Here is a 26,385-nt window from a genome sequence, read left to right on the forward strand (position 1 = left end):
TCTAATGCCTGCTTGGGTATCTCCGAGTCCTGGGATTGCCACGAGGACAAGTCCAGACGAGAACATGTTCCCTGGTACCATGCCAGATACCCATGCCTGGACCTTGCAGAAGACTTTTGTGAAGGCACAACCAGCGACACCTCTGTGGCCTGCTCCCCACCACAGCCTACTGCAGTAATTCCTGATATTAGTATTTCAGTGTCCAACTTGAACAAAAATACCGCCTTTCTATAGATGCATGGAGTGGGCAAGATGAGGAAGAAGAGGTGTATGAGACTTGTTGCATTGGTCTCAGAGCTACAGAGAGGTGACATACATCACTGGTAGTACCGCAAAGACTGCTAGGTCTTTAAAAAAACATTCCCTGGGGAAACATGGTACGTAGCGGCTAGTGAAGGCAGAGTGCACGTACCCAGGGCCTGCCCCTAGGGTCCCAGCACCTGGTTAACTGTACATCTTATGCCCAGCCTCCCATGGCCTCTGCATGGAGCTTCTGCTGCACAGTCCTCTCTCCTCCCTGAACACGGTCGGATAGCGCTGATGACATAGCAATGGTGTTGTACATACAAATACTCTGGAAGCCATCAGCAGGTCATGGGAGCATATTGGAAACTGAAGGCAGCTGGCAGTCATTCAGGACAACGCTGTTTTCCTGCTCCCTGTCTCCCCTTCACAGGAAGACCCTGGGGAGGCGGGAGGAGAGAGGAGGGACTCCATCAATGTAGTCAACTGGCAGGATCCTCCAGGAAGCAGTTCTTGGTCTTGAGTAGCAGGGAAGGGGGGGCCACAGGAACAGCAGCTCCTGCCAGCAACCAGTTTCCTTCAGACCCACCAGCAAATGACACTCCTGCATTGACACCTTTGGGCCAGCTGCAGAGAAGGAGGTCACCAAGGACCTCTGCTCACCACCTCCTGCCTTTGTCAACTGCAAAGCACACAAGGCACCCAAGGCAAGCAGGTGGCAGCAAGCTCCAGATGGGATGCCGTGACCAGCTGTGCCTCTGGGCATGCCAGGTACCAGGAAGATGGTTTTACACACACCCACACCCCCCTTTTCTCATTTCTCCTCCCCTGTTTGGAGGGTCACAGTCATGTTGTTCCCTTACACACACTCTCTTCACTGCTTAGGTCCTTGCAAGGTATGAGCTCTCCTGCCCACCTCAGAGGGTGACATTTTGCTGCTGTTTGACTGTTTTCAAACAGACATGTCTGCAGGTGTTTCTCCCATTCAGAATTCTGGCCTTGACCTAAAGCTTCCTGAGATGCCGACGGCCTGTCAGCAGGCTGGAAAGGTACGGTTTGTGTCCAAGTATTTAACCTAAAAGCCAATGTACAAGTCATATGGACAAGTGCTCCTAAGAGAAGTGTGTGGGGGGAGGGGAACAGGGTGGGAGCTTGCCTCTCATGGCGGGGAGAAAGGGAGGGGAAGATTTCTGTCCTGAAGGGCCTCATCCAGGACTCTGCTGCCCTGGGCCTTATCAAGTTTCACTCACGCAGCAGCAGGTTACACAGCCCTTATCACTCATCTTCCTCTCCCGACCCACCCCACACTGCTGCCTGCTGTCACTTTGCAGCCAAACAGCAGGCAGGCCACACCCCGCCATCACTGGATCCTTTCCCGCCAGCCTCCTTCCCCCTGCAAGCCACCCAGGCCAGAGCTGTGGTTCTTGTCTGAGGGCTGGTCACACAGCAGAGCCCCATGCCAAGATGCAGGAATGGCCCCAAAGGGCATACACGGTCAGTGTCTGAACAGAGCGGGACAGGAAAACTCATGTGGAGTGACCATGCTTGAACAGAGTGAGTAGTGGCTGAAGTGCTGCTGGGAACAAGCAGGCGAAGCAGCCAAGACACAGAGCAGCGTGATGGCCTCCGCCATACCACTTCTCCCAGGGGCAGAGGTTAACAGTCAAGACAGAGCCATACTGGAAGTCTCCAGTAGAAGAATAATTTACCCATGGAAGAAGGCATTTATGGCTAATCCCACTTCCCTCAGCCCCAGCCATTTGCAGCTGGAAAAGCACCTGGCTTGCTCGCAGGTGGTCTGCAGGGTGCAATAGGTGCCCTGAATTCAAGGAGCACCAAGGCTGTCTGCACCGGCGTTTGCAGCACGCCTGCTGTCTGGCAGCTGTACGACCAAACCCTCGGCCCACCTGCACCGCGCCCGCGCCACAGCCAGGACTAGAGCAGGCACAGGCCCACAGACCCTTGTGCTCAGGGGGCGAGGCAGCCACCGCCCCAGACCCCTTCCCTCAGCAGCGCCATCATGCCCTAGCTGCGGTTCTGGCGGTACAATCGCGGTGTTACCGTTCTGTGCCCACACAAAAGGCCTTATTTAACTACCCGTTCGCGCTACCGAGTTCATGCAAATCGTGTTTCCGTGCGCACCGAAACAAGCCAATTCCGCCGGGAAGCGCCTCTTCCTCCCCAGCGCAGGCGCCCATCTGACCCCCACCTGCGTGTCACGGGGCGGCAGGGGCGCTGACACCCCGCAGAAGCTCCTTGGGGAAGCAGCCCCACAGACACCGCCGCCCCGCTAAGGGCCGCCCCACCCCGCGGTCGCCCCAGTGCGCATGCGCGGGGCCTCGCCGCCGCCTCGCGCCCAACCGCCGCTCTGCCCACGGCCAGGGGGTGAAGCCTGTGGGTGCGCGTCACTTCCGGTTGGGCCAGCGGCCCGGCAGGGAGAGTGGTTCCGTCCCGTCCCGTCCCGTCCCGTCCCGTCCCGTCCCCTCCGGCGCGGCGCGGCCCGGCCCGGCTCGGCTCGGTCCTGCCCGAGCGACGGCATGGAGAAGCTGCGGCGGGTGCTGACCGGGCAGGACGACGAGGAACAGGGACTGACGACGCAGGTACCGCCCGGCGGGGACCCGTTCTTCCCTCTCCCTGCACCGGTGGCCTGGTGGCCCCCGTTAACGGCCGCCGAGTTACGGCTCGCGGGCCGGCGCCCTCTCCCCCGCGGGGCGCGTAGGGGTCTGAGCGGCGCCGTGACGGGGGGGTCGCTGGAGCCTCCCTGCCTCAGGCCCGTTCCGGTGTCCGCTGCTTCAGGTTTTCTTTTTAAATTGCTTCTTCATTTCCTTATACCCCTGAATTTGCAAAAGCTGTGAAAGACTTTCTCTAGACAGAGGGAGTTTTCTGTATATTGGGCTGAGGTTCCTTTTCTTGCCCCATGCTCCTCAAGTACAATTTAATTTTTCTGTTTCCTCCCCACCACCATCCTCATCGTCAGTTTGTTTTTTTTAACTGGGCTTGAACACCATACATTTCTGAGGCGTCACTTCCAGGTTGGAGCAAAGCTGAGCATACTTACAGAGAGCCATTTGTACTATCAGCTGGCTGGTGTGACTGCAGGTCGAAGTGCCCCGATCATGGAATACCTTGATACTGTGTGCTACAGGATGCTGGAGCACGGTGGAGGAAGCTGGAACATAGAGCAGCCTGGATGCGAGCTACAGCTAATAAACCTTGATGAACCAGCACGACCTCAGTATAGTTGGCATTTATGACATAATATTAGTTCCAGTAACTTGCTGCTCACATGCTTCACTTGTCTTTGCTCTGAGTTGATGCTAGTCTTCAAGGTTTATGAACTTGGCCTTTTTGACACAGTAAAGCAGCTAAATTGTATCCACACCTGACTGATTCTGGAAACGGTGTGGCATCTGAGCCCTTTCACACCTGGGCTGGCTACCAGCTTTTGGGAGGGATGCTTCATCTTCTGATCTTACCACAAGATTATCAGAGGAATACTTACGTTCCTGTTGATCTTAGTTCAATTCCAAGAGAATTAATTAATCTGCCATCACCAGACACATTTCACATGAGACACATGACAGTGACATAGAATTCTCCTTTACTTGATGCTGTGGTACTTGTTCTAAGACAGCAATCAATAGAGATAACTGCCTAAGTATTTAGTAATTTTATATTTGAGGTGTGTATCCTGAGGAGGAAAGAACTGTGTAATTTGTTAAATGTTGGTAACTAAGCTATATATGATTTCATTATTGCATGTAGTGATGTTGTTATAGCTGGAGAAGACTTCAGATAGGAAAAATCTGCCTATATTTAAGGCCCGCACAGTACAGGGTAGAAGAAAGCATAGAAATATGCCTTTGGCAGAGTGCAAAGGAGCTTCATGCTGAGAAGATGAACCAGAAAGGTCTTCTTTAAAGTAAATAAATACCCATGGAAGAAAAACTGAAGTGTTCAGGTTAGCCAATGCCTCTGTTATAGGTTTCTCTCAAAGTAGCAATGTGTTTCCGGAACATCGGAAATCAAGCCTTTTTTTAGTGAGGAAGTTCATATGTGATATTCACTAGAGCTGTAGCTTTACAGCTGAATGGTGTTGACTATTTTTAAAGTATGTGTAATAAAGCAAAAAAATATGTGCACCCATGCGGAGAAGGACACTTTTTAAGAGGTAAAATTGTGGAAAAAAAAAAAAAGAAAAAAAATAAGGTTATGCATTTTCTGTGTAAAAATTTTCCACTGTTTTAGATGACCTTCCTGGAACTAAGTCATGTGTTTGGTTAAAAACAATGGCCCTCTCTTTGGAATAGCTGATAGTTGTGTAATAGCCATCATATGGTTTATGTTCATAGATGTCTCTGTATACTGCTCCTTCTTGATTTTTGCAGAACCATTACCATAAAGTCAGCAATAATTCCTGTTAAGTAAAATAGAAGAAAAGTATATAGTGATACAATTGTGTAATGATTCAATGGAGTCTTTCCTTACTTTCTAAGCTCTTCAGATGACCAGCTGTCACCTCTTGCTGCAATATGATCAATTATTCTAAATATTTTTTTTAAAAAGGAATTTATTACAAAAAATCAATAATAAATTGAAAATATACCAGTGTAATGGTGCTGTCAGGGCAGCATTATGCTGCTAACTTTATCAACACCAAAACTAATGTAAAATCAGTCCTTTTGACACGGTGGCTTGTTTTCTGGCAGTAGTTTCATGATAGTTGTCAATTGGCAACTGCTTAAAACATTCAACAAGATTTTAGCAGGGAGGAATAGACCAGCTATTTAGATTTCTTATATTTTACTCTAAAGTGTTGATAGAGATACATACAAGGAAGCCTGTTAGGGAAAGATGAAAATATATCTCTAAAAATATTCTTTAAAATATTACTTAAGAACTCAATTCTGCAAGTGTACTCAACATTTCTTTGAAATTGAGTTTTCTCCATCACTTGCATATTCTTAAATTTACTATCAAGAAAAAATGTAATTGTTAACTTCTAGAATCTTTCTTAAAACCCGTAAAAGAAAGTGCTTCTATTTTTTTTGCTTGCCTACATGGAAAACTTTTATAAGATAATTAACATGTGGGGGGAGCAGAGGTAGATGTTCAAAACCACCATAAATGTTTTTGAACAAAGGCAGCCTTGCAGATTATCATTCATATGATTTATTGGGTGTCCATAGCAAGCTATTCAGTAAAGACACTGTTATCTGTCACTTGCAACTTGTGTACTAGACTATTGCAAGACCATTCCTTATGTTTCAGGAAGTCTGCCTTCCGGATTCCAGTTTCCACTTAGGGTTTTCTCTTGATTTCTGGATGTCTTGGTCATTTCTCTGACGTATTATTTTCTTGGAATATCCTGTGAATAAAAATCTTTGCTTCTTGCCCGGGAGTTCAACATTAAAGCTTTGGTATAGAAAACTAAGAATTTCTATTTCTTTTTCTTTTTATTGCTTAGAAACAAGCTGATAAGCAGTATAGCAAGAAGGATATGTTTTACAGGAACTCTCTTGCTGCCACCACTGCACAGTTCCCCATATAAATTCGCATGTGAATTTTTTCAGTCTTCTAAGTGAAAGCTCCTGCTAATGCAAGTATCGTAGAGTGTAATGCAAACTCTTTTTGTCTGAAATCTAGGATTAGCTGTATGGCTTATGTCAGACAATAAAAAAAGTCCAAATCGCCCTTACATTGCTTGCAGTTGTTGCCTAGGCAGCCTAGACTGTCTAACTTTTTCTTAGGGTTCTGGTTTGTAGTCTCTGAGTTGTTGCTTCAGGGTGTCTCAGAGCCCCTCCTATAGAAATTATTGCGCCTGCATCACATACGGCAGAATAGGCAGGCGCTGTGTCAGGTCCTCAACTTTTACAGATTGTAGCCTGGCATTCTAGCACAAGCTGCCGTCTGTGGTTTAAGTACCTGAACTATGTACCTGTTACTCAACTTCTGCAGCAAGGTGCTTCACTACAGGCGCAAAACAGACATCTCAGAAAGATAACCAGTTCCATTGCTTCCATGAAACCTAAAAACTATTAGGTATCAGGGACTAAGAAAATTCACTACCAGATCTCCAGTTTCAGGATTTCAGACATTGCGTTACCTAGGTTGACCTTGATAACATAAATGGTGATGGTATCAGCCTTGATGGTTGGAGATGGCTGGAGGATCAGCCTTCATTTTTAATGACTTTTAATCAATATAATGACAATTAATCTATTTAGTTTTATTATTACAGAGAATGCTATGTTGTGGTGCTCCAGCAGCCCTCATGCCACAGCTTATCTTCCTGCAGTTCATGTGCATCGATTGTCAATCTAAGTTTTTAAGAATTAAATCCATAAAATGTATTAAATTAGTTTGAAAATCGTGTTTTAAATCTTGTGGCATTTTTTGTTCCAAGCCTTTGTGTGGTTCACTTATTTATGGTGTTGGTGTGTTTTCCACCTAATAACTGTTAGGGATTTAAATGAAGATAAAGCTATTTTCAAATTGCTATGAAAAATGAGATTTCCTGGTAGTTGTTTCAGGAACACGGTCAGATATTAAGGCTAGAAGTAGAATAGCAGTAAGTGGCAGCAATATGCCTGATACACCTGAAGAAGCCATTTACCTTCATCCTTTTCTTGTTTTCTAGGCAATCTGAAATGCATGAGTTGGGTGAACTGATAGTATTGGCCCATCCACACTTAATTTCTGAGCAGGGATAGAAAGGATTTTTACTCTTTTCTATTTTTTTATATTGGGTGTACATGTGATTAGTTGCATGAATAGGTATAACTAAAAGCATGATTCAAATTAGTATCTTCAGTTATGTCCTACCAGCTCTTCCTGCACTTCTTACATGTATAGGCGTTCAGGAATATGACTATCAGATATGATTTCAAATACTAAATCATCTTTTCAGTTACTGTTTTTGTCTATTTCTTTAATGCGTACATAAGGATAAAGACTTGGACCTGACAAGGTAAGCTCTGTCTTCTGACCTTTGTGAAGTTCTGTCTTAACTGCTGAACACCGAGAAGGGGAAAGAAAATTCAGGACAATATTGTATCCCAGCTCTGTGTCTGCTCAGACAGTATGCAAGTGTAAAAGATTATTTTTATTATTCTGATCACCCTTCTGAAGTAAATATCCCAAGTATTTAATTTGATTAAAGAAGGTTAGTAATTTTTTTGTAAGTAGAAAGTAGTCCGAGCTATTCCTTGATGAATTCAGATGCTGATTCATCACAGCACATAAATGTGTACCTGTATGTGGCCCTTTTTTTATTAAACTAAGTATGGATTCTTCATTTGTACGGATGTGAAATCGTTCCAATCAGTAACCAAATTTCATTAATTCACTTACCACTACCTGAAAGAGAAATTTCTCAAAAGAGTAGAAGAAATATCAAACTCATTGGCTGGGGAAGCCCTAACATATATTTGGTTAATAATACTTGTTTGAAAATATCTGTAAACTAGATAACAAGAGGGCAGGTTTGCTTATGTCATCTGAACAAATAGGAGAGTTAGCTTTTTATAGTCACCTTGCGTAAGCTGAAGCAACGTTTCACTTAATAGACAAGTTTTGAATAGAAAGTATACTTAATTTTAGTGACCTGGAGTAAGCTGAAATACATTGCTCTTACAGCGTTGGTGGAGAAGATGAACTGAGCCTATCTAACCAGTCACTTCTGCTGAAAGGGGCTGTTCTGCCAGCTATGTGGCCCTGCCTCTTTCCTTAGATCAGCCCCACTGCTTTTCTGACATCTTGCTGAGCTGGTTTAGCTCATTAGTCTAGCATAGAACTAAGTCATCAGAATAGAAGGAACACTAGTTCTTTTCCCGCTCTGTGAGTTGTGTCAGCTGGCTCAGCTCATTAAAGGGTCTTGCAGGTTCTGGAGTCATACTGGAGAGGCAGGAAGTAACATTACCCCTTTCAGCAAGTTAGCTGTCTGATGAGACAGCAGGCCGTGCTAATCTGCCTACACCTTTACCCTGTAAGGAACAGGAACTGAAGTGGAATCATAATGATTGTGGTAGATACTTGTATTAATACGTACAAAGGGTTCTGTCTAGTAACAGGAAAGGGCAGTAATGTCTATAGGACCACACAGTGCTGCACAAATAGACATGTTCATCTGCAAATTGCTAAAGGTCCATTCATTCTTCTGCTTTGGTACAATTGTGAGAATTTTCAATTGTAATTGTATGGTGAAAAGAAAGTCTGTTTGAAAGTGGATCAGTATTGCTTTAGTGCAAGGATGTACCTTCACAGGTTTTGTCTCTTTTGTTTATTTGTTTTGGAAATGTGTTTCAAAATTGCTAATGTAATTAAACTGAAATAATTAATATGCAGGCAGCTGTTAAGCAAGGTAAAATAATAGTTTCTGGCTAAAAAATTTGTTTTGTTTGAAATTAAGGATTTCAGTAATGAAGAAAAAATGTCCTTTGGATTGTTCAAAACTGGGTTTGTAATACCCTTTTTATTTTTCTCTCTCTCTTTCTATTAAGGTCCTTGATGCCTCAACACTTAGCTTTGGTACTCGAGTCAGATGGTTTGCCATATGTTTTGTTGCTGGCATTGTATGTTCTATTCTTGTAAGTAAAGTGATTCTGTGTTTGCTTTATCATATATCCTAAATTTTGTATTCATAAATTTAACTGGACATTAAATGTATAATATAGGGGCTGTTGCTCTGCAAATTATTATTTTAACCATCTTTCTACCATTTGCAGCAGAGTATTTTTATTGTAGAGTAATAAAAATTCTTACTAAAAGGTTTGAACGGTGACAAAATATGCAATATTTTTAAACTAGATTTGTGAGCGATGTACTAGGAAAGAGCTTTTGCTGTTGTTCAGTGTGTACCCATTTTTTTTTTTTATTCTCTACAATAAAAGGGAAACAGGAGAGGGAGACTTGAAAGGTTTTTAAAGCCTGAAGAAACGACAAGTGTAACCTGTCACACCCACAAATCAATAGGTGATGACTGTGGTAGCATGTTGACACTTGAAAAACCTGCTGCGCTCCTATTGATCTTAGGGTCAGCAAATCATTTGTTCATTCTTGAACTTGAAGTGTTGGCAAGAGGCTCAAACCTGCAGTTAAAAGTTGAGAACTATTAATTGATTGTGTCTATCAAAAACTGACACAGGTAACTCACAGTTCATCTGCATGGAAAGGCTCAGAAGCAGGGGAAATAACAAAAAGCATCCAGACTCTTGGGTTTGTGTGTTTTCCTCTTTTTTTTTTTCCTCTTTTTTTTTTTTTTTTTCTTATGAAGTAGGATGTTGGCTCTTCACAGAGCATGACGTTTGATGTCAGCCAGTCAGCAGCCTTTGGCTAATGCGTGTGGATGACATTTGGAGTTTTTGTGGAGACTGTCAGGCAGATTGCCTTGACTTGTAATGTATTCTGGTGGTAGAATGGACAAACTTGACCTGCGTGCATTAGTTTCTGGTTTTGCCATTATTTCGATGACTGCTGTTTCCCTTTCATTTCCCATTAAAAGTTTTTAAACCAAGGAGACTTACGTAATGACAGGAAGAAGCAACTGTGAAGGAGCAACCTGTTGATTGAGGCACTCACTCAGAGATAGGCACTGGTTGGATTCTCCTGCAGGTGGAAGCTTCGATTCTTTATCAAAACTTGTGGTTTGTTAGGCTCCCTGAGACTCAGAGGTAAACCAGAACGATTGTTGGTCTTACCTACAAGAGGTCTTATTTAAGTGGTAATCAGTTCAAGAAAGGAACAGGAGAGTGGTATTCTTCATATTGATATCTATGCTACGTACAGTGACGCAAACTCTGCTCAGATGCTTGTGTTAGAGAAGGGGCAAGTTCTAGGGAGGAAGCTCTAGATTGGGTTGGAATATCCATTTTTTAGGGTTGCTTAAGCATTATTTGGTTGACTCCCTCCCCCCTCCATTTTTTTTGGAAGTAATATTTAACCAGTATAATCACAAATCTTAGTGCACACCACGTTTGTGCTTTAGTACCTATTTCTGGACAGGTTAACTAACTTTTTTTTCCTGCTTTTTTTTGTGTTTAATCTTTGTGCTTATTCTGTATCACATAGTGTGAAATTATGAAACAACCGATAAAAGGCTTTAGGATCTTGGTTTCCTTGAGTTATCTTGAGCTTGACAGATAAGAGTTGAAACTCTGCTGGTGTGTTAGTGGACCTTGTATCTTGGATGGTTTGGAGGCAGCTCCCTAGCAAAGTTTTGCCACATGAAGCTGAGAGATGGCAACTCCACCTTCTTCTGCTTCAGATTATGGACCTCTTGGTATATTTATTATGTTCTTGGCTGGTCAAAATTGCAGGTCTTTGCAAAGCGTCCCTATGTCTTCATTGTAGAATACAATTCCACTCTTCTCTTGCAGCTTTCCACGGTTGCTTGAACTGTGGTCTGTGCAAACAGGCACCATAGATTCCCACTGACATTGCAATTGGGTAGAATATAGTTGCTTTTTTTTCTTTGCAGGACACAGTGTCCACATCACAGCTTAAGAAAAAAAACAACAAACAAACAAAAAAACCCCAAAAAGTTAAAAAACACAAACAAACTAAAAAAACACGTTTTGCTTCTAGTTTAGGCTCTATTTCTCCCTGATCAACATAAAGAACTGTGATCAGTGGAAAGCTTGGGATTTTTTTGTGCTTAGTGGTAATAAGAGATGTCTGAAAGTAAGGGTTCTGAAATATTTCTATTCAGCCTCAGGGCATATCTGGACTGTGAGTCCAGATGGTTGATTGGAGGAGAAAGGAGATGGTGGATATTAGTGTGGCTTTATGACATTTTTTCCTTTGTGTGCAGAGGTATATGATGTATAGTGGGGCATTCTAACAAAACTGAAAGTGTCATAAACAGAATATAAGCAGTGCAAATGAATGGTATAAACAATATAGATAGGCATTGCCTAATTGTAAAAATATTGTGAAATACAGTAAATCAATACATAATTTTGCCAGTAGGTGGCAATAGAAGTATGCTGAATATTGACTACTACTGATCTTGAGAACAGTATACTCTGCTACAGGTTAGAATGACAGTCTTTGTAGTCTGAAAATATATTCGTAGACTAGAAAATCTAAATAAATTGAATTAACTAATTAAAACCATACAAATAACCTATCTTTTATAGGGGACAGCATTGCTATGGCTCCCAAAGGGGATCAAACTTTTTGCAGTGTTTTACACCCTGGGAAATATTGCTGCATTAGCCAGGTACGATTTCTTAATTATTGTTATTAGAAAAGTATCCTCCTTTTCATCTACATTTCCATTTGCTTTTACACTAAAATGCTGTTTATGTTGTGTATAAACATTGTTTTCACATTGAAATGCTAATAACATAAAGTCTTTGTTTATCTTACAGTTTTAAGATTAATAAATAGTGAATATTAATTATTCACTTGTTATTGCCCCATTGTAATGTTTTATGTGATTGTTTTGTAGACACGTCACAACTGCTATCTGAAGTATGAATAAAAAACTGCTTGCTGAATGTTTTGTTCTCTAAGCTAAGTCCTTCTGCCAGGTACAGACGTACCTCAGTTTCAGGGGCAAACTAGTCTGCATGCTGTGTGGATGCTTTGTTACTGGAAGGAGCTTTTTGCTTTTAACAGAGAGGTCATCCTGTTTCTAGGAAAACTCTTTGAAAAAGGAGAGGCTCAGGAAATCCTCATTTTTGACTGTAAGGCCAGGCAGAATCTAAAAATCATTCACAGTGCATTTTAAACTCTGTGGTTGGTTATTTGCAGTGTTCCCTGTAGCAGTTAGTCTTAAAAGATTTGTAGAAGGGACCTCCTAGGATCTAAAAGTCTTCTTTCACTGTCTGAAAGACGTGTAAGAAACAACTTAATCTCAATAAAGTATTTTCAGTTTCTGTTTGTCCTTCTCTTACTCTCCTTAGCATAGTTGAAGCATGGTCATGGGACTCAGAACCCGTGGAGTCTGGTCTTGACTTTCATGGACCCATGACTTTAATCAAGTCACTTAACTCTTGAGTCAAAGCATTGCTAATTTGTTAAAACTCAGGCAGTGTGACATTAATATTTGAGAAATATGATGGTGTACTGCTTTTCCTCAACAAATTTTTAGGGCACAAAGATGTTTACACTGGAATTGAGTCTCTCATTTGTATAACTATTCCGTCTTGTACTAAAACAAGACAAAAAGTTAATACTGGAGGTAGGCAAAACTGAGTATTTCCCTTTCTCTCCCTTACCTTATTATTTATTGTTTGTTGTTGTATTTTTGTTTGGGGTTTTTTTTTGTTTGGTTTGGTTTTTTAACCTGGTATTTTGGGTGTGTTTTCATTGCTTCAAATTAAATTAGCATTTTATAAACTTGGTACTAATCAAGTCTTTATTGTCGGTGAACTAAGAGGAAAGCTTTTAGACTGGTATTTCTTTTCAGAGAATGCTGAAAAACTTTAGTCTGAATTACAACTAAAATTAGAAGTGAAAAGAGTCCCCCTCCCCCTTCAGTAGTCCTATTAGATATAAACAATAGGCAACTGTGTTCTAAGAACAGTAGGAAATGACAATAAACTCCTAAATTGACAAGGAGATTTAAACTTTTTCAGGTTTGTTTGCAAGTCCATATTTAAAACAAATACAGTTACCACTCTTAATAAGTAGTCCTGTCTAGCTTGTTTTTACTATAATTTTCTAGCTACAAACATGAAAACAATGATATTTATTTGATTATTCTCTGGGATGGTGAGTGTACCTTCTACAGAATGTGTTGTATATAGGAAATACTCTGTGTTAAGTGGAGGATCTCTAGATTTTTTCCAGCCTTTCTACTCCCTATGGATTCTCTCAGATCTCTGGAGAAGTTCTTGTGATGCCTGTCCTTCAATGCTAATCAGGCTAGCATCAATGCATTTTGCTTTCTGTATTTTTTTTCTGCCTATTTTATGTGGCCTGAACCTCCCTTGTTTTTACCACCATATTTTCATCATCCCTATCCTTCCACTAGCTAACTAATTTTTTATTCTAGTTCTTCAGGTCTCTTTTTTGTCTCAATTTAATTTTGTGGTCCAGCAGCCAAGATTAAAAACTACTAAGACAAAGTTCGTTTGGATTTCAGTGAATTTAAAACACTACTTCTATTGAATCGAGAACACTCTTTTTTTCCATAAAATAGGGACTTTTGAGGTCTGCCTACGCAACTTTTCTTAAAGAAGAAAAAAAGAAGTGAAGAGAAGGGAATATATATATACAAAGTTGCTGGTAGGAGAACATATGGGGGATCATGGGTTCAGTTTACTGCTTAGGATGTGGATTCCCACACTACTTCTATCTTAGAAGATGCGTGCTTCACCAGTCTTATGACTAGTTTCGGGAGGAAGCTCTACCAAACTCTTCCCTGCTACTGATTGTTTTATTTCATATAAATAAATATTAACTAGAAAAGGAGTTAAACTAGGTTTCCTGTTCTGTAGTAGAACATTCAGACCACCACAAGGTTGTAGGCGTTCTCACTGTCTCACTAAATGTTTTCTACAAAGCAGAATGGCTTCAGTGACAGAGAAGAGAGAGACTCATCTCAGAATATTTGAAGCCAGATAATTACTCCTATGGTTGTGGATTCTTGGTTCACATCACATTTCTTTGTATTAACAGGTACAGCATAGCGTTGCTGATAGTTTTCATTCTCCTTTCAAGTTAACTACAGAGTAGAAGAAAGCGGGAGGATTTAATACAAACTACTGAACTTTTTTCCTTTTTTTCCCTTGCTGAGTTTGGGCAAAGAGTTAGAGCTTCCCTGTAATCTTGATTGTAGCTACTTGCACGTTGCCTGGGTGAGAAGTTTATTGTTCAAGAGAAATTTTCTACAGAAGTTTGGTTTGTATTCCTTGCATAGTTTTGGCAAGCCAGTTCTTAGAACAGCCTCAACATGAAATTCACTAGACTTCAACTCTGCTATAAGTGGTAGTGTTTTGAAAAGGATTTAATGACCAAGGGCAACTCAGTACATAATCTGTTCCTAGGACTAAAGTTGTGGAATGTTGCATTTATCATTCTAGCAGGTGTCTGTTGCTAAAGACTGAAATGCCTTTTTTAAAGCCTTTGTAGTCATCTGTTGGAAAACTGGTTTATTACTTATTGTCTTTTGCAAAGATTTATTTGAAAGTGATTTACCATTTGTTTTGTTTTTTCCCCTCCTATTAGTACATGTTTCCTGATGGGGCCACTGAAGCAATTGAAAGCAATGTTTGAGCCAAAAAGATTAGTAGCTACAGTTGTGATGTTGGTAAATATATTATCTTTACTTCCTTTTGCTAAAAAGCTTTCATTTAGCTTCAAAGCTAAATCTGAGGCTTTACTTAAGGGATGTTCTTTCTCAGTCCACCGCTTCTTTGTACTGAGTAATAATAGTCAAGCTGATTAACTCTGTGTATCATAAATACTGTCTAACTTCTTTCTGTGAGCCTGTGTTTTTGTTGCTTATGATTTTTTTTAATTAATCATTTGGAGTAAAATGTTCTTTACTAATTATTTCTTACTAAATGCTAATATTATGTTGATTTTTTTCTAATTTGTTTTCTAAACCAATTTCTTCAAGAAGAAGGCTAGACTTCAGCTACCGCGAAAAGTCAGTTGTCACCAAGTCTAGCTTGACAGTTGTTTGTTGGCTGTAGCTCTGTTTGTATAGCTTAGTGGTTCAGCATTTTCAAAGCAATGGAGAAAATTAATTTCTCTCCCCAAAGTCAGGGGAGCTCTATGTTCAGCTTCACACCTCTCCATTGTGAGGTCCTTGGCTCCTTTACTTCCATGGCCATCATTTCTTCTTCCAGGAGGATGGAAAAAACAGCCCTGACCCAATCCCAGAATTCCTATCCCAGAACTCTGAATTAGGTAGTTAAAAACAAGTTTCTGCCCTTGCTGCTGCTTTGTTTTGTGCTTATTTTCTCTCTTGTTCTTCCTGATTTGTTTTAGCTTTTATTTTTGAAATGTGGTTGGCTGTCCTATTCTCCCTATCATATAGCTTTCTTTTCTAGTTGATTACAGCTGATGTGGATAAGAAACTCTTAATGAAGTCTTTCTGGATGGCTGTCATATGGGTTGTATATTCTTTCTATCACACACTCACATGAAAAAAAAAAAGTTATCTCATTTGAGAAGCTCACGTTTGCCCACAACTTTTGGAGAAGTGACAATCGTTGCTTGGACTCCAAGCTTTCTTAAAGAGGTGACTTTTTGCCATCTCTTCCAAATCATACCAAGTTACAAGTCCTAGGGATGTAAAACCATCCAAGAATATCTCCCAGCTTTCTAGAGTCTGTGTTTGCTGACCATGAATTCTCCAACACTTTACAGTTGTGGGCTTTTTCTGGTCAAGCTGAGGGTCTAAACCAGACACTAAAACAGTCAGCACGAAAATTATTATTTGCTCTGATGATCCTATCATCCACTGTGCTCAGACATGGTGACTTTGAAGAGTGTAGAAACAAGACGCGTCAGGGAAATGGGAGGATAACAGAGTAGAAAAAACATCACAGACCTACCTAAATACCCATGGAGAGAAGCTACCAACAAGGTTAGGAAAAGACAGAATGAAAGGTTACATCTAATAACATCGCATCGTTGGATGAGAGCTAAGAGTATTAGAATGGAAAGTTTCGGTAATACAGAGAAGAACTGGAAAACTTCTAAAGTTTAGAAAACTTTTGATGTATTTTACTGTTTTCTTCCCCATGCTGACACAAAGCTAGAATTACAGGCAGCTCAGGAGTCACAAGTACGTTTGGAAAATTCAGGAGAGTCTGTTATTTTAATTTCTTTCAATGAAACGCCAACAAAATTTTTTCAGTGCAAATTAATTTAGAGTTTTGTTCTGTTTTCTACTATGGAGATTGACAAACGGAGGGAGCCAGGTGAGATTTAGTGGAAAAGTTCAAAGTGATGCTTAAGCTTGCACAAATGGTGTGATTAATTTGGCATAGTAAACCATATCATTGTAATGTTCCATCAAAGGCGTAGCTTGAATAAAGCTTCGTGTGAACTTTTTCACTGTGTATGAGGCAGCTGCTCCCTAGTAGGCTCTTTACTGTCAGAAGATGGAAAAAACACACTGGCAGTAGAAGCAGAGCCTGTGTTTGCAGAATATGCTAATTGTGAATGGCTGTTTTTAGTAAGAGGTTATTCATGGTGATGCACGTACCTTTGTGGTCAGATGTTGGTGTTATGAATACTTGATCCAAAATGATACTATGTACTGAAATAATAGAATAGCAGTTCCCAGACCACTTGGTTGCTTTCAAGCAAGCTTTATCGTCTAAGCCCACCTCTTAATAGACCTAACACATAAGGCTACACAGACCTGGTTATACTCCTCTTGCGTCCTGAATTCAGGTCCTGCCTCCTCGTTCTTCTAAGACTTGTCCCAGCCCGTCTGGCTATGGAGCACATCATACTTGTGCTTTGGAAAACACCCCTTTACATAGAGTTCATCTTATAGTCGCTGTGTGACAGCCTTTGGCTCTGCTTGTTTCATGAGTCAGTTCTGAAAATGCTGATTACACACTGAAAACGTGAAAACGGTTACTGTATTTGCTTTGTGTATTTGAGTATTCATTACTTTCTTATTTTGTCTCTCCTTTTGTCTCCCCGCAGCTTTTCCTAGTATTGACTCTGTGTGCTGTATTCTGGGTAAGTGAAAATACTTTGTTCCTCTAAAGACTAATCTAGCGTGGTTAGTTTATTAATTGTATTACAGCTTTAACATACAGTTCAGTTGCAGAGGAAAGATGAGCTTGTTGTGCGTGTGGAATTTGTGTTTTCAACTGCAGTTGAACTTATGTGGGGTGAAGAGCCCACTGGCTATAAAGCAAATGCACCCTTCTACCTGCATGTAATGTAGATGAGAATACAAAATCTAGAACATCATGTTCAGTCTGCAGACCTCTGGACTAAGAACAGCAAGTTAAAAATACACTTTCATCTTAGTGATGTGTACTTATGTCAGAGAATATGTAGTGGTCTTTAGAAACCACGGGTACAGAATATTAAACTGATTAAGACAAAGGAAGTGAGACAGAACAAGTACCTTCAGGCATCTTGATTGAAAAACTGGCTGTAGCTATGTTCCATAGAAGTGAATATGTAGCTGAAGTGAACTTCCATATTTGCAGAAGTACAGTATCATGAATGAACATGTTAGCATTGATGCTGTTAAGTGTTTTTCAAAGATAGAGAAGGTTTTCATAGCATGACGCTAATGGAATGAGTGGAAAGTTCTTAGAGTGGAAGAGAGTAGAAAATTAAGTTAAAACAAGGCAATTTAGGCATTGTCAGTTTACTAAATTTTTGGCTGAAAAGGCTGGTGCAATTGTTTACAGTATAGACTGGTACAAAATGAACTAACTTGCAGTATTTACTTTATTTTTACTTAGTGGAACAAAAAAGGTTTGGCAGTGTTATTCTGCATATTGCAGTTCTTGGCAATGACCTGGTAAGATTCTTAAAGTTAATTTTCATTTCTTCTCCCTACCCCTACACCCGCATGATTATAAGCCTCTATATATACGCTTCACATAACGTAAGTGTGCCCAAATGCTAGCCTCAATCTGTTTTTCTAAGCTAGGCTGTGTGACTTTGTCAAAATGTATATGCAATCGTCTTGCAAAAATGGTAATTTTAAGTATATTCTGCAATGTGTGAACTTATATGAGGAATTATGAAAGGAATATATATGCAAAAAAGATCTCATGCCTTTTCTCTGTTGTGGAAACTGTGTATGCATATGCCCTGCTTTTGATTATCTCCTCCTTTTTTGATTTCTAACTAAACTTTCATTTTTGAAGTGGAGGAAAATAAATGACATTTTCATAGGGTGTGTCCTGCCCCCAAGGCTATTCAGCACCGCAGAAAGAGTAGGTGGATGTGAGAGCATAAGTTTAGTGTAGCAGGTACTATTGATGACCATCCGGATGCGCTCCAGGGCTAGGCTTGGGAATGTGTGAGCACAGTTAGGTGAATGATTGCAAGCCTGGCAGACGTTTTGGAAGTTACTGCTTTCTCCATGGAGATACAACTGAACACACTTGGTCTCCTTGTCCCAGGGGAATTAGTTGGTACTAACTCTTACGCGATTCAAGGTGACCACAGTTCTTGTTTGAACTTGCCCTCAATGCACAGTGTCTATACTGAACTTGGATCTGAGGACAAATAGCCATTTGTTCAGGATAGGGACTGTTGGGCATCATGCTGGGCCCAAGTAAACGGTTGATACTAGACAGAGGGAAGACTGTTAACTCAAACAGTGTTCTACATGTTTACAGCAGCCAGCTTGACTTTTGTTAAGTGTCCTAGAGCTTGATCAGGCTGGGCACAGCACCAAAACATAGCCTGGAGCCTTGCAAGCAGGAAGTTTCAGTGGATAATAGAATTATCAGCTGTTTGAGTTTCACAATTGTGGCATATTACTTATACTACAGCATATATCTGTATTTAGGGTTACATAAATAATATGATTAGAAGATGTATATTTGCATAGTAATGCATATTGTGTTTTAAACTGGTAAAAGTTGTCTCTGTCATCTTGAAGAATACGTTTTTCCCAGAAATCTCCATTCCTTTTGAATCTGATGATAGTAAATCAGCTTTTTAAAGTTTATGGGCAATAGAAGTTACAAACTATATTAAAAAAAATCCCAAGGAAGAAGTAAACCAGAGAATCCTTGGCAGCACATTTAGTTCTTGTCCAAGCATGTCATCTTTTCGTAGGTAAGCATTAAATTGAGTAGGTAATGTTCTTTAAAGTTTTGTTAGAACAGGTTGCTTTTATTAATGCTGGAATGAAGTGAAGTTAAGTGTGTTCTAGGAGACATGAATACTCTGTCAAATATACTTCTTTTCTCTTTTTTTTTTTTTCAGGTATAGTCTGTCATATATTCCTTTTGCAAGGTGAGTCTGTATAATTACTTCCTTCTAAAAAAAGTCAGTGATCTTTGTGCTAGGGAGGGAAGAAAAGTCCTTAAATTCAGTATATGAAAAAACATAGCATCCTCCCTTTCCTTTTAGTTTTTAGAAAATGACATAGCTGAACTCAAAATAATGCTTAATATAAGCTTTAAATACAAGTAAAGTGCATAGTGATTCTCTTTGTTAAATCTCATTCTAGTTTTCATCACTGAAAATAAATTGAGTTTTTGTTTAAAATCTGCAATGATTTAAAAATGCATTGATGCAATAGGAACTTTCCCAGTACTTGCATTAAAGATAACTTATAGGTCTGAGGTCTTAGTTAAAAGCAAACAAACAAGTCTACTTCTGAATTCCTCCATCATTTTTCGGAGAGGCAGAGGCAATACTTCGTGCTGATTTTCATGTTGGCAAGCTTCTCTCTTTCACTCTTTAATGTACAAAAAAGGAACGAAAGCTAGCCAAACACAGAGTGAAACCACATGCAAGTAAACAAACCGAAGAATCTATTTTTATCTATAATGTTTCACATAAAATACAGTTTGTTCTTTCAGCAGTGTGTTTTAAAAAAATAAAGTGCTTCCATGTCTGTATATTACTTAATGAGGTTTTCTGTAGTTAAAGTGGGGAAAAAAAGAATACCAAAAGTCTATCCCTTTCATCTGGTATCTTCCTGTCATGTTTCTGGAACTTTGCCAGAAAAAAATCTGTACTATGGATTTTTACTTTTTTTTTTTAAAGCTTTGGAATAGACCTAGGGAGGATTAAGCTGTGTATTCTTTTTTTTTTTTTTTTGAGATAGTAGCTGATAATTACAATGGATTAAATACTTTAACTGAATTTAGGCTTCAAATTATCATCTTACTATTTCTGACACCTCAAGCTAACCCAGTCAAACATACTATTCTGAATTCTTATAGTTTCTGTGGCGATGTGACAGTTTCAGTAGGGTCATTCATTCCTTTTTTTTTTTTTTTATTAAATATTCTGCTCTGCACAGAAAGCAAGTTGAGCTACTAGTCATTGGTCTTTTCTTCCCTCCCAACAGTACTTTAAATTCTGTTGAAAAAACCATTAGGTTGTATGCATCACTTAATTTCTTTGGTTTTATTTGTCTATTAGATTTTACAAACCAAAGAACTGAATTTTACACAGGCTGCTTTTAGTAGTACAGTGATTTCTGTAGGGATTATTGAGTTATTTGCCTATGAGGAATGCTATCATAAATTTCTTGCATAGGCTGCCTTTCTTACAGAAATAGTGATCTAAACCGTGTTAAGTGCCAGAGAACAGTATTATGTTATTTGTTTAAAGTATGCATTTATCTTGATTTCAACAAAATTATCATTACTTGGTTTAACTCCAGGGGTTTCCTCTTAACAATTTACTTGTTCAAGGTTTTGGGGTTGGTTGGTTGGTTTGTTTGTTTTTGATTTAATGGTGGCTTTTCTACGGGCATGGCAAAAAAAACCCAAACCAACATCTAAACACCAACAATAAAAACCACCAAAACCACAACAACAAAAAGCCATACATACAATGACTTTAAGGAGTCACGATAGTATTTTTCTTCATTTTTCAAATTGACTAGCAGCAGAATACGAATTGCGCTCCTTAATAAGTTATTACATTTTTGAGAAAATGAAAAATGAAGATGACTGAAGTGAGTGATCTAAGTAGAATAGTCAGGAAACAGTTTGTTGTCAGTTAAATAGACCCCTTTAGATCTCTCAAACCTTAAGGCTGAGCCAGCTCATCATCCTGCACTGTTAGTACATGCACTTTAAACCCTTCAGGCTGTAGGGTTTTTTTTCCCCTGCAACATGAGGGTCTAACTCCACTGTGGCTCAGACTCAAAGCACCTGCGCCTTGCCGATTGTCTGGATTTGGCATGCTCCTCAGCCATGCCCGTGCTGGCCAGCCTGTGTGAAATAAGACTTTGACCTTTGCTAAGCCACCAGGTGTGCTGTGGAACAATTTTAAACACCGTGTCTGCATTTTATCATGTGCTTCAGTGTAAACAGTGTGGCAGACTTAGACAATATGTGCAGACTTGAGCTTCAGAATGGGCCGGAGCCTTTGCTTTAGCTGGTGCTATAGGCATGCTCCACGTGACCGTTAAGATCCTGCATTTGATAAACTATTGATTTTTTTTCCTTTAGTTTATGTAATATTTTTAAATGTGTAATGGTTGTGTATCTAAAGAAAATAACAAATATCTTAATGGACTTTTTTTTTCTTTTTAAAGGGATGCTGTGATTAAATGCTTCTCATCCTGTCTAGGGTAAATTAATAACAGGAACCGCTGTACACTTTAAAAGCCAACTTTTCTTCCTCTCTGAATTTTGCTTGGAAAACTATACTTTTCCACTCATGAAATACCCAGTAACAATTTAGTATTTTCCTTGCCTTTTGCATTGGGGGATAAAATAATTTTTACTAGAAATAGTTTAAAAAAATAAAATGGGTGAACTGTTTGTGTTTACCCTGGAACTTTAAACGTACTTTTTTGTCAAAAAAAGCTTAAAATATTTTGTGCAGAGTAGTCTGAAAACTACTTTGCATACAGTAACAGTTTATTCCCCAGTGGAGGCAAGCCACTAAGATCTGGGTAGTATGCAGAACAATTTCATTTACAGTTCTGTCTAAAATTTTCAAAGTGCCATTTATGTCTGTATATTATTCATTGTATGCTTTTCCAAAGACAGAGTTTTATAATAAATGTTGTAAAGATTTGGTAAGTTATAATTAACTGCTCCTTTCAAATGTCTATACATGTGCCTTATGGAAAAAGCTTAATGAGAATATGTGAAAGGTCTGATGAAAGCTTGTTGGATTTTATTAAAAAGCTATATTTTAAACAGCTTTTTTTTTTTTACTTTCATACTTAAATACTTTTTACTAAAAGAACTCATGGCTAATGTATAAATGAGATTTCTGAAATAAATTAGTTTTAAAGGTGCCTAAACTATTTTTTTATTTAGGAATTGGCTATAGAGGGCTGAATTCAGCATTACGCTTGAATAAATATGAAAACATATTAAAAAGTGGGATATGTGTATGACTACATCCAAATTTGGTTATTACATTTGCAGAAGTGACTTTAAAACTTCTTTGTGTTAGTATTTAGACAAACTGTTCACTCTGACAAACTGATTGAAGTGAAATACTCTAATACTCTGCCTAGCTTCAGTAAGTTCTCTTTTCTAGTTTTTTGCAACCAAGAGCTATTCAGTTATTCAGGAGCAAAGTCAAATCCTTAATGTTTGGCTGATGCTGTGTTACAGGAGGTTCTTTTTAGCACAGGATGGATGTGCTTGATTACCTGCATTCTAGACCCTGGTTGGTTTGGATGTATTGTTTTTCTGCTAATTCACAAATAGAAGAAGGGATTAATTTGAAAAGATGTGAGCTGCAGTGTAAGGAAGCGGGAAAACCCCTGTCTTTTAGTATTCAGAGTTCAGGCTAAAGAGACGCATTACAGTACGTTCCCGTTAAATCTCAATGTATGTTGCACAAAATAGCAACATCTTTTGGGGGGGTGATAATCTAGGATGGTTGCATGATTTTTCAGCTGAACTGCCAACCAAGCCTCACCTTTTAACTGATTAGTAACAATAAACTGGTAGCGAGGCATCCTTCCTGCTGGTGATAAGGGACCAGGTAGTCACGACCCTGCAGCAGGCTCCTGGGCTGGTCGGTGCTGGGTGGTGTGGTGACAGCCTCTCCGGCTCTGCCCGTCACAGCCCTTGGGTGCTGGCGGACCCTTGAGCAAATTTGCAGCTCCTTTTCGTTTTCAGAGTGCACTGAAGATACACTGGTATGTGCGTAGGTAGTGATGGATGTTATCCTGGAAATGACTGTCGCTTCCCCTTCCACCGTTGCTGTTTCCTGTTGGAGCACTGACCATAACTGGCACTGGGGAGATCCCATCCCACTAGTGGGTACTTCAGGACCAGGCAGTTGTTTGCTCCAGAATTAGTTTTACCTATCAACCACCAGTTCTGGTAGACAATCTCCTTCACTGGTAATCTTTAATTAGAATGGTATTAGTCATTCTGAACATTTATTTATTTATACACGATGGTAAATAATGCAGTTACACTATGGTAAATAACAAAGTTAACACCCATCAGTTAACACTTAGTATTGGATCACCAGCACAGAATGGGTTCAAGAACTAAAGTGCAAAAGTTGCACGTACTGGTATGCTTTTATACACACTTAGGTGTGTGATACCATGTGCTTTTTTATTTATTTTTCTCTCCTGAACACTTAAGGATTCACTTGCTTCACTTGAATACAAAGCACACACACACTGAGTTCTTTCGTCAGTATCTTTTGCTCCTTCACATCCAGTCTGTTTGCCACGGATGAATATTCCAACATTCACAGCTGATGCCTCCTCCTTGTATGATACTCTCTTATGACGGTGTGAAGCCATAGATGAGATCTCTGTCCCTGTGGATCGCATACCTCTTAAACATCTTTTGATAAAATCCTGATACCCTAATTAAAATAGTACTTTGAAGTAAAATCTATAGAAGTTATATGCCATGACTTTATAGGCAAAATTTTGGACTGGTAGTAATCTTGGATTCGTAGGAAATATATGCTTGCTTACTACTGCCACTGACCACTTATTGTTATAGGGTACTTTAAAAGTTAGGAAGTGACTGCCTTCCTCCTCAAAAGAAAACAGCCCTGTAAGTGTTGAATAATGTGCTTTGCCTCCATCACAGTAGGAGCTGAGGCTGGGAAGAAGGATCTCTGGACTAGGCTCTCCATTACAGAGCCAGGCTGCTCACGTCCTCAAAGTGGCTTTTGTATTCTGGAATTTCACACGGGTGCAAATGTGCTCAGGTCTTGGTGGGGCTGGCAGCGCTCCGCTCGTCCGCCTGCCCTTATTCGCGGTGATTCAAGTAGTCAAGGAGCTCAAAACACCACCCAACGTTTTGAAGATGGCGTGAGGGCGATAGTTTAACGTGGCATTAAAAGCCTGCCCTTTCACGCGTGCGGATTTCGGGAGGAATTCCAAAGGCGCCGTCAGCTCCGCCGTGCCTCTCCCGCGGCTCTGATGTGACCCGGGCAGGCGACGCGCGGGCAAAGGCGGCGGCGGCGGCGGCGGGACCCCGTCCCCGCCCACGCGGCGCCGGGGAAGGCTGTTCCCGGGGCGGGCGAAGGGCGGGCAGGGGGCGGGTTGTCGGTGTGGGGGGAAAAGCGGTGGCTGTCGGCGCAAACGGAGCCCACACCGCGCGCTGCCGCCGCTGGCCGGGGGCTCCTCGCCCGCCTCCCGCCATGGGGCTGCAGCCCCGGCGCGCCGCGGGGCCCTGCCCGCCGCCGGCGGGGAGATGCGCCGCCCTGCCCGCACCGCGCCCCGCCGCCGCCTGGGCCCGCAGCGAAGAGCCGGAGGGAGCTCCCGGCCGCACCGCCTCCCTGCCGCCCATCCTGCCGGCCCCCGCCGCCGCTTCCCCCGTCGCCGCCCGGGCGCTGCCCAAGAAGCCGGCGGCGGCCCCCAAGAAGGCAGCGCCTCGTCCCGCGGAAGAGAAGGCGGCGAGGAAGGCGCGGGGGGCGCCCCCGGAGCGGGCAGGTCCCCTCTCCAGCTCCTGGCCCTGCTCCTCCTTGCAGCGGCAGCCGCCGCGGAGGCCGCCGGCCGAGCGGGGGTCGCGGCCCCAGCCCGCCCCGCCGCAGTCGCGGGGCCGCCCGGGGGCGGCGGGGCCGGGCAGCCGCTCCTGCGAGAGCCTCGGCGGGGCGGCGGGGGAGACGGCGCTGCGCTTCTCGCTGAGCCTGCCACCGGAGGCCGTCCGGCTGCTCCAGCGCCGCAGCCTGGAACGGCAGCGGGGGCAGCCCGCCCCCGGCCCCGGCGGTAGAGCGGCCCCGGCGCGGCGCGGCGGCGACCTGCGCGCCCTGCTGAAAATCTCGCTGCTCAACGACCGGCACCGCTACGACGACGAGGAGTACGAGGAGGAGGAGGACGGGGGTGCGGCGGCGGACGAGGGGCTGGTGCGGAAATGCACCGAGTGGCTGCGCGGCGTGGAGAGCGCGGCCGGCCGCGACCGCCCCGACCGGCTGGAGACGCTCCCGCACCTGGGCACCCTCTGAGCCCCGCCGGGGGAGCGGCCCGCCGCCATCCGCCGTCCGTAGCTGCGGTGCCCCCCGTGGTGCCGTCCGCGCCGGGGGAGACCCGGCGAGTGGCGGGGGCCGCGGCCCGAAGCCGGTCCCCGGGGCGAGGGACAAAGGAGCGGCGCCGGCCTCCGCCCGCCGGTGCTGGGAGCGAGAGGCGGCGGCTGTGGGCGTCCCCCCTCGCCCCGCGTGTTTGTTTTTTTTAACACTTCTCTGACTACTTTGTAAGACGTGCGTAATGGTTTTGTATATTTGTACATAAAAGTTCATTTTTATTTATTTGAATAAATGACTCAACTTTTGTGTTGCAGTAGCCTGAGCGCCTTAATAGCTTCGCGTTGGGCTGTTCCTGATGCGGCTGTGAGTGCCGGAGCGCGTGTATTGGCTGTCCAGGTGTCCCCAAGATAAGGATGGCGGTCGATAACAGCAGGGAGAGCGCGTACAGTGCAAATATTTGCTTGTTTCGGATGGCTGGTGATAACAGCCGCCGACAGCTCGGCTCCAAACAAACCCCCGAGCTGCTGGAGCCGGAGGATGCTCCTCCAAAGCAGCGCAGCGCTGGGGATTCATCCGGCGGGATCAGACCCGGTGCTGCGGTGGCGGCCGGCAGGATAAGGGGCAGATGGGGGCTCGGAGATGGCGTCGGGGAGCGGCCCTGCCCGAGGTGGGGGGGAGCCCCGGACAATGGGAGGATGGGGGCGGGCAGAGGCTGCTCCGCTCCCCTGCGCCCCCGGCCGCGTCTGCGCCGGTGAACGAGAGAGGAGAGGCCGGGTCTGTGCGCGGATGGGGTGATTTCCCCCCCTCCCCCGGGCGGTAATTCAGACACATCCGACCTTTCGAGCTGCCGTGGATGTACGAGGCGGAGGAGGGCGGGAGGGAGGGAGACAACAAGGCGGCAGCATCCTTTGTCAGCGTCCCCCGGCGGGTCCCCGGCCTCCCCCAGCTCCAGGCTGTGGCCGTACCTGATGCTCATCGTCGGGGGCGGGGGGGGCGGCGGAGGGGGAGAGGCCAAGTGTACAAAAATTACTGGTGGAAAGGAAAAGGTAAGTATTAACAGGCTTCCGGCATTGTTGTTATCCAGCTTCT

The 26,385-nt window shown here is 42.6% G+C and overlaps 2 protein-coding genes across 5 annotated transcripts; both read left to right on the forward strand.

The window, feature by feature from the left end:
- The first annotated feature begins 123 nt into the window (after nucleotides 1–123).
- Nucleotides 124–22,138, forward strand: SFT2D1 (SFT2 domain containing 1). Of its 4 annotated transcripts, none has more exons than XM_074580258.1 (9): nucleotides 124–1,014; nucleotides 1,129–1,292; nucleotides 8,745–8,831; nucleotides 11,382–11,464; nucleotides 14,422–14,503; nucleotides 16,867–16,902; nucleotides 17,646–17,704; nucleotides 19,129–19,158; nucleotides 21,425–22,138. In XM_074580258.1, exons 2-9 carry the CDS (start codon nucleotides 1,206–1,208, stop codon nucleotides 21,462–21,464), a joined length of 504 nt encoding a protein of 167 aa, XP_074436359.1. In that variant the 5' UTR covers nucleotides 124–1,014; nucleotides 1,129–1,205; the 3' UTR covers nucleotides 21,465–22,138. The 4 variants fall into 4 exon arrangements, 3 of the variants coding, with proteins under 3 accessions (XP_074436359.1, XP_074436358.1, XP_074436357.1); XR_012586170.1 differs by lacking the exons at nucleotides 124–1,014; nucleotides 1,129–1,292 and adding exons at nucleotides 2,555–2,843; nucleotides 7,191–7,213; XM_074580257.1 differs by lacking the exons at nucleotides 124–1,014; nucleotides 1,129–1,292; nucleotides 11,382–11,464 and adding exons at nucleotides 2,565–2,843; nucleotides 7,191–7,213.
- Nucleotides 22,139–22,586: 448 nt separating this feature from the next.
- Nucleotides 22,587–25,612, forward strand: PRR18 (proline rich 18). The gene has a single exon (XM_074578262.1). The coding sequence runs from the start codon at nucleotides 24,475–24,477 to the stop codon at nucleotides 25,276–25,278; it is 804 nt and encodes a 267-aa protein (XP_074434363.1). The 5' UTR covers nucleotides 22,587–24,474; the 3' UTR covers nucleotides 25,279–25,612.
- Nucleotides 25,613–26,385: the final 773 nt, after the last annotated feature.

The sequence above is a fragment of the Larus michahellis genome, chromosome 3 (assembly GCF_964199755.1).
Source record: "Larus michahellis chromosome 3, bLarMic1.1, whole genome shotgun sequence".
Taxonomy (NCBI): domain Eukaryota; kingdom Metazoa; phylum Chordata; class Aves; order Charadriiformes; family Laridae; genus Larus; species Larus michahellis.

What these genes read in the sequence shown, in the direction of transcription:
- SFT2D1 (XM_074580257.1), top strand. Translation starts at nt 2,571, where the DNA reads ATGCGCGGGGCCTCGCCGCCGCCTCGCGCCCAACCGCCGCTCTGCCCA. An exon ending in TAGCTACAGTTGTGATGTTG is followed by an intron (nt 14,504 to 16,866) that starts GTAAATATATTA and finishes GTCTCCCCGCAG; the next exon opens with CTTTTCCTAGTATTGACTCT. An exon ending in CAGTTCTTGGCAATGACCTG is followed by an intron (nt 17,705 to 19,128) that starts GTAAGATTCTTA and finishes TTTTTTTTTCAG; the next exon opens with GTATAGTCTGTCATATATTC.
- PRR18 (XM_074578262.1), top strand. Translation starts at nt 24,475, where the DNA reads ATGGGGCTGCAGCCCCGGCGCGCCGCGGGGCCCTGCCCGCCGCCGGCG.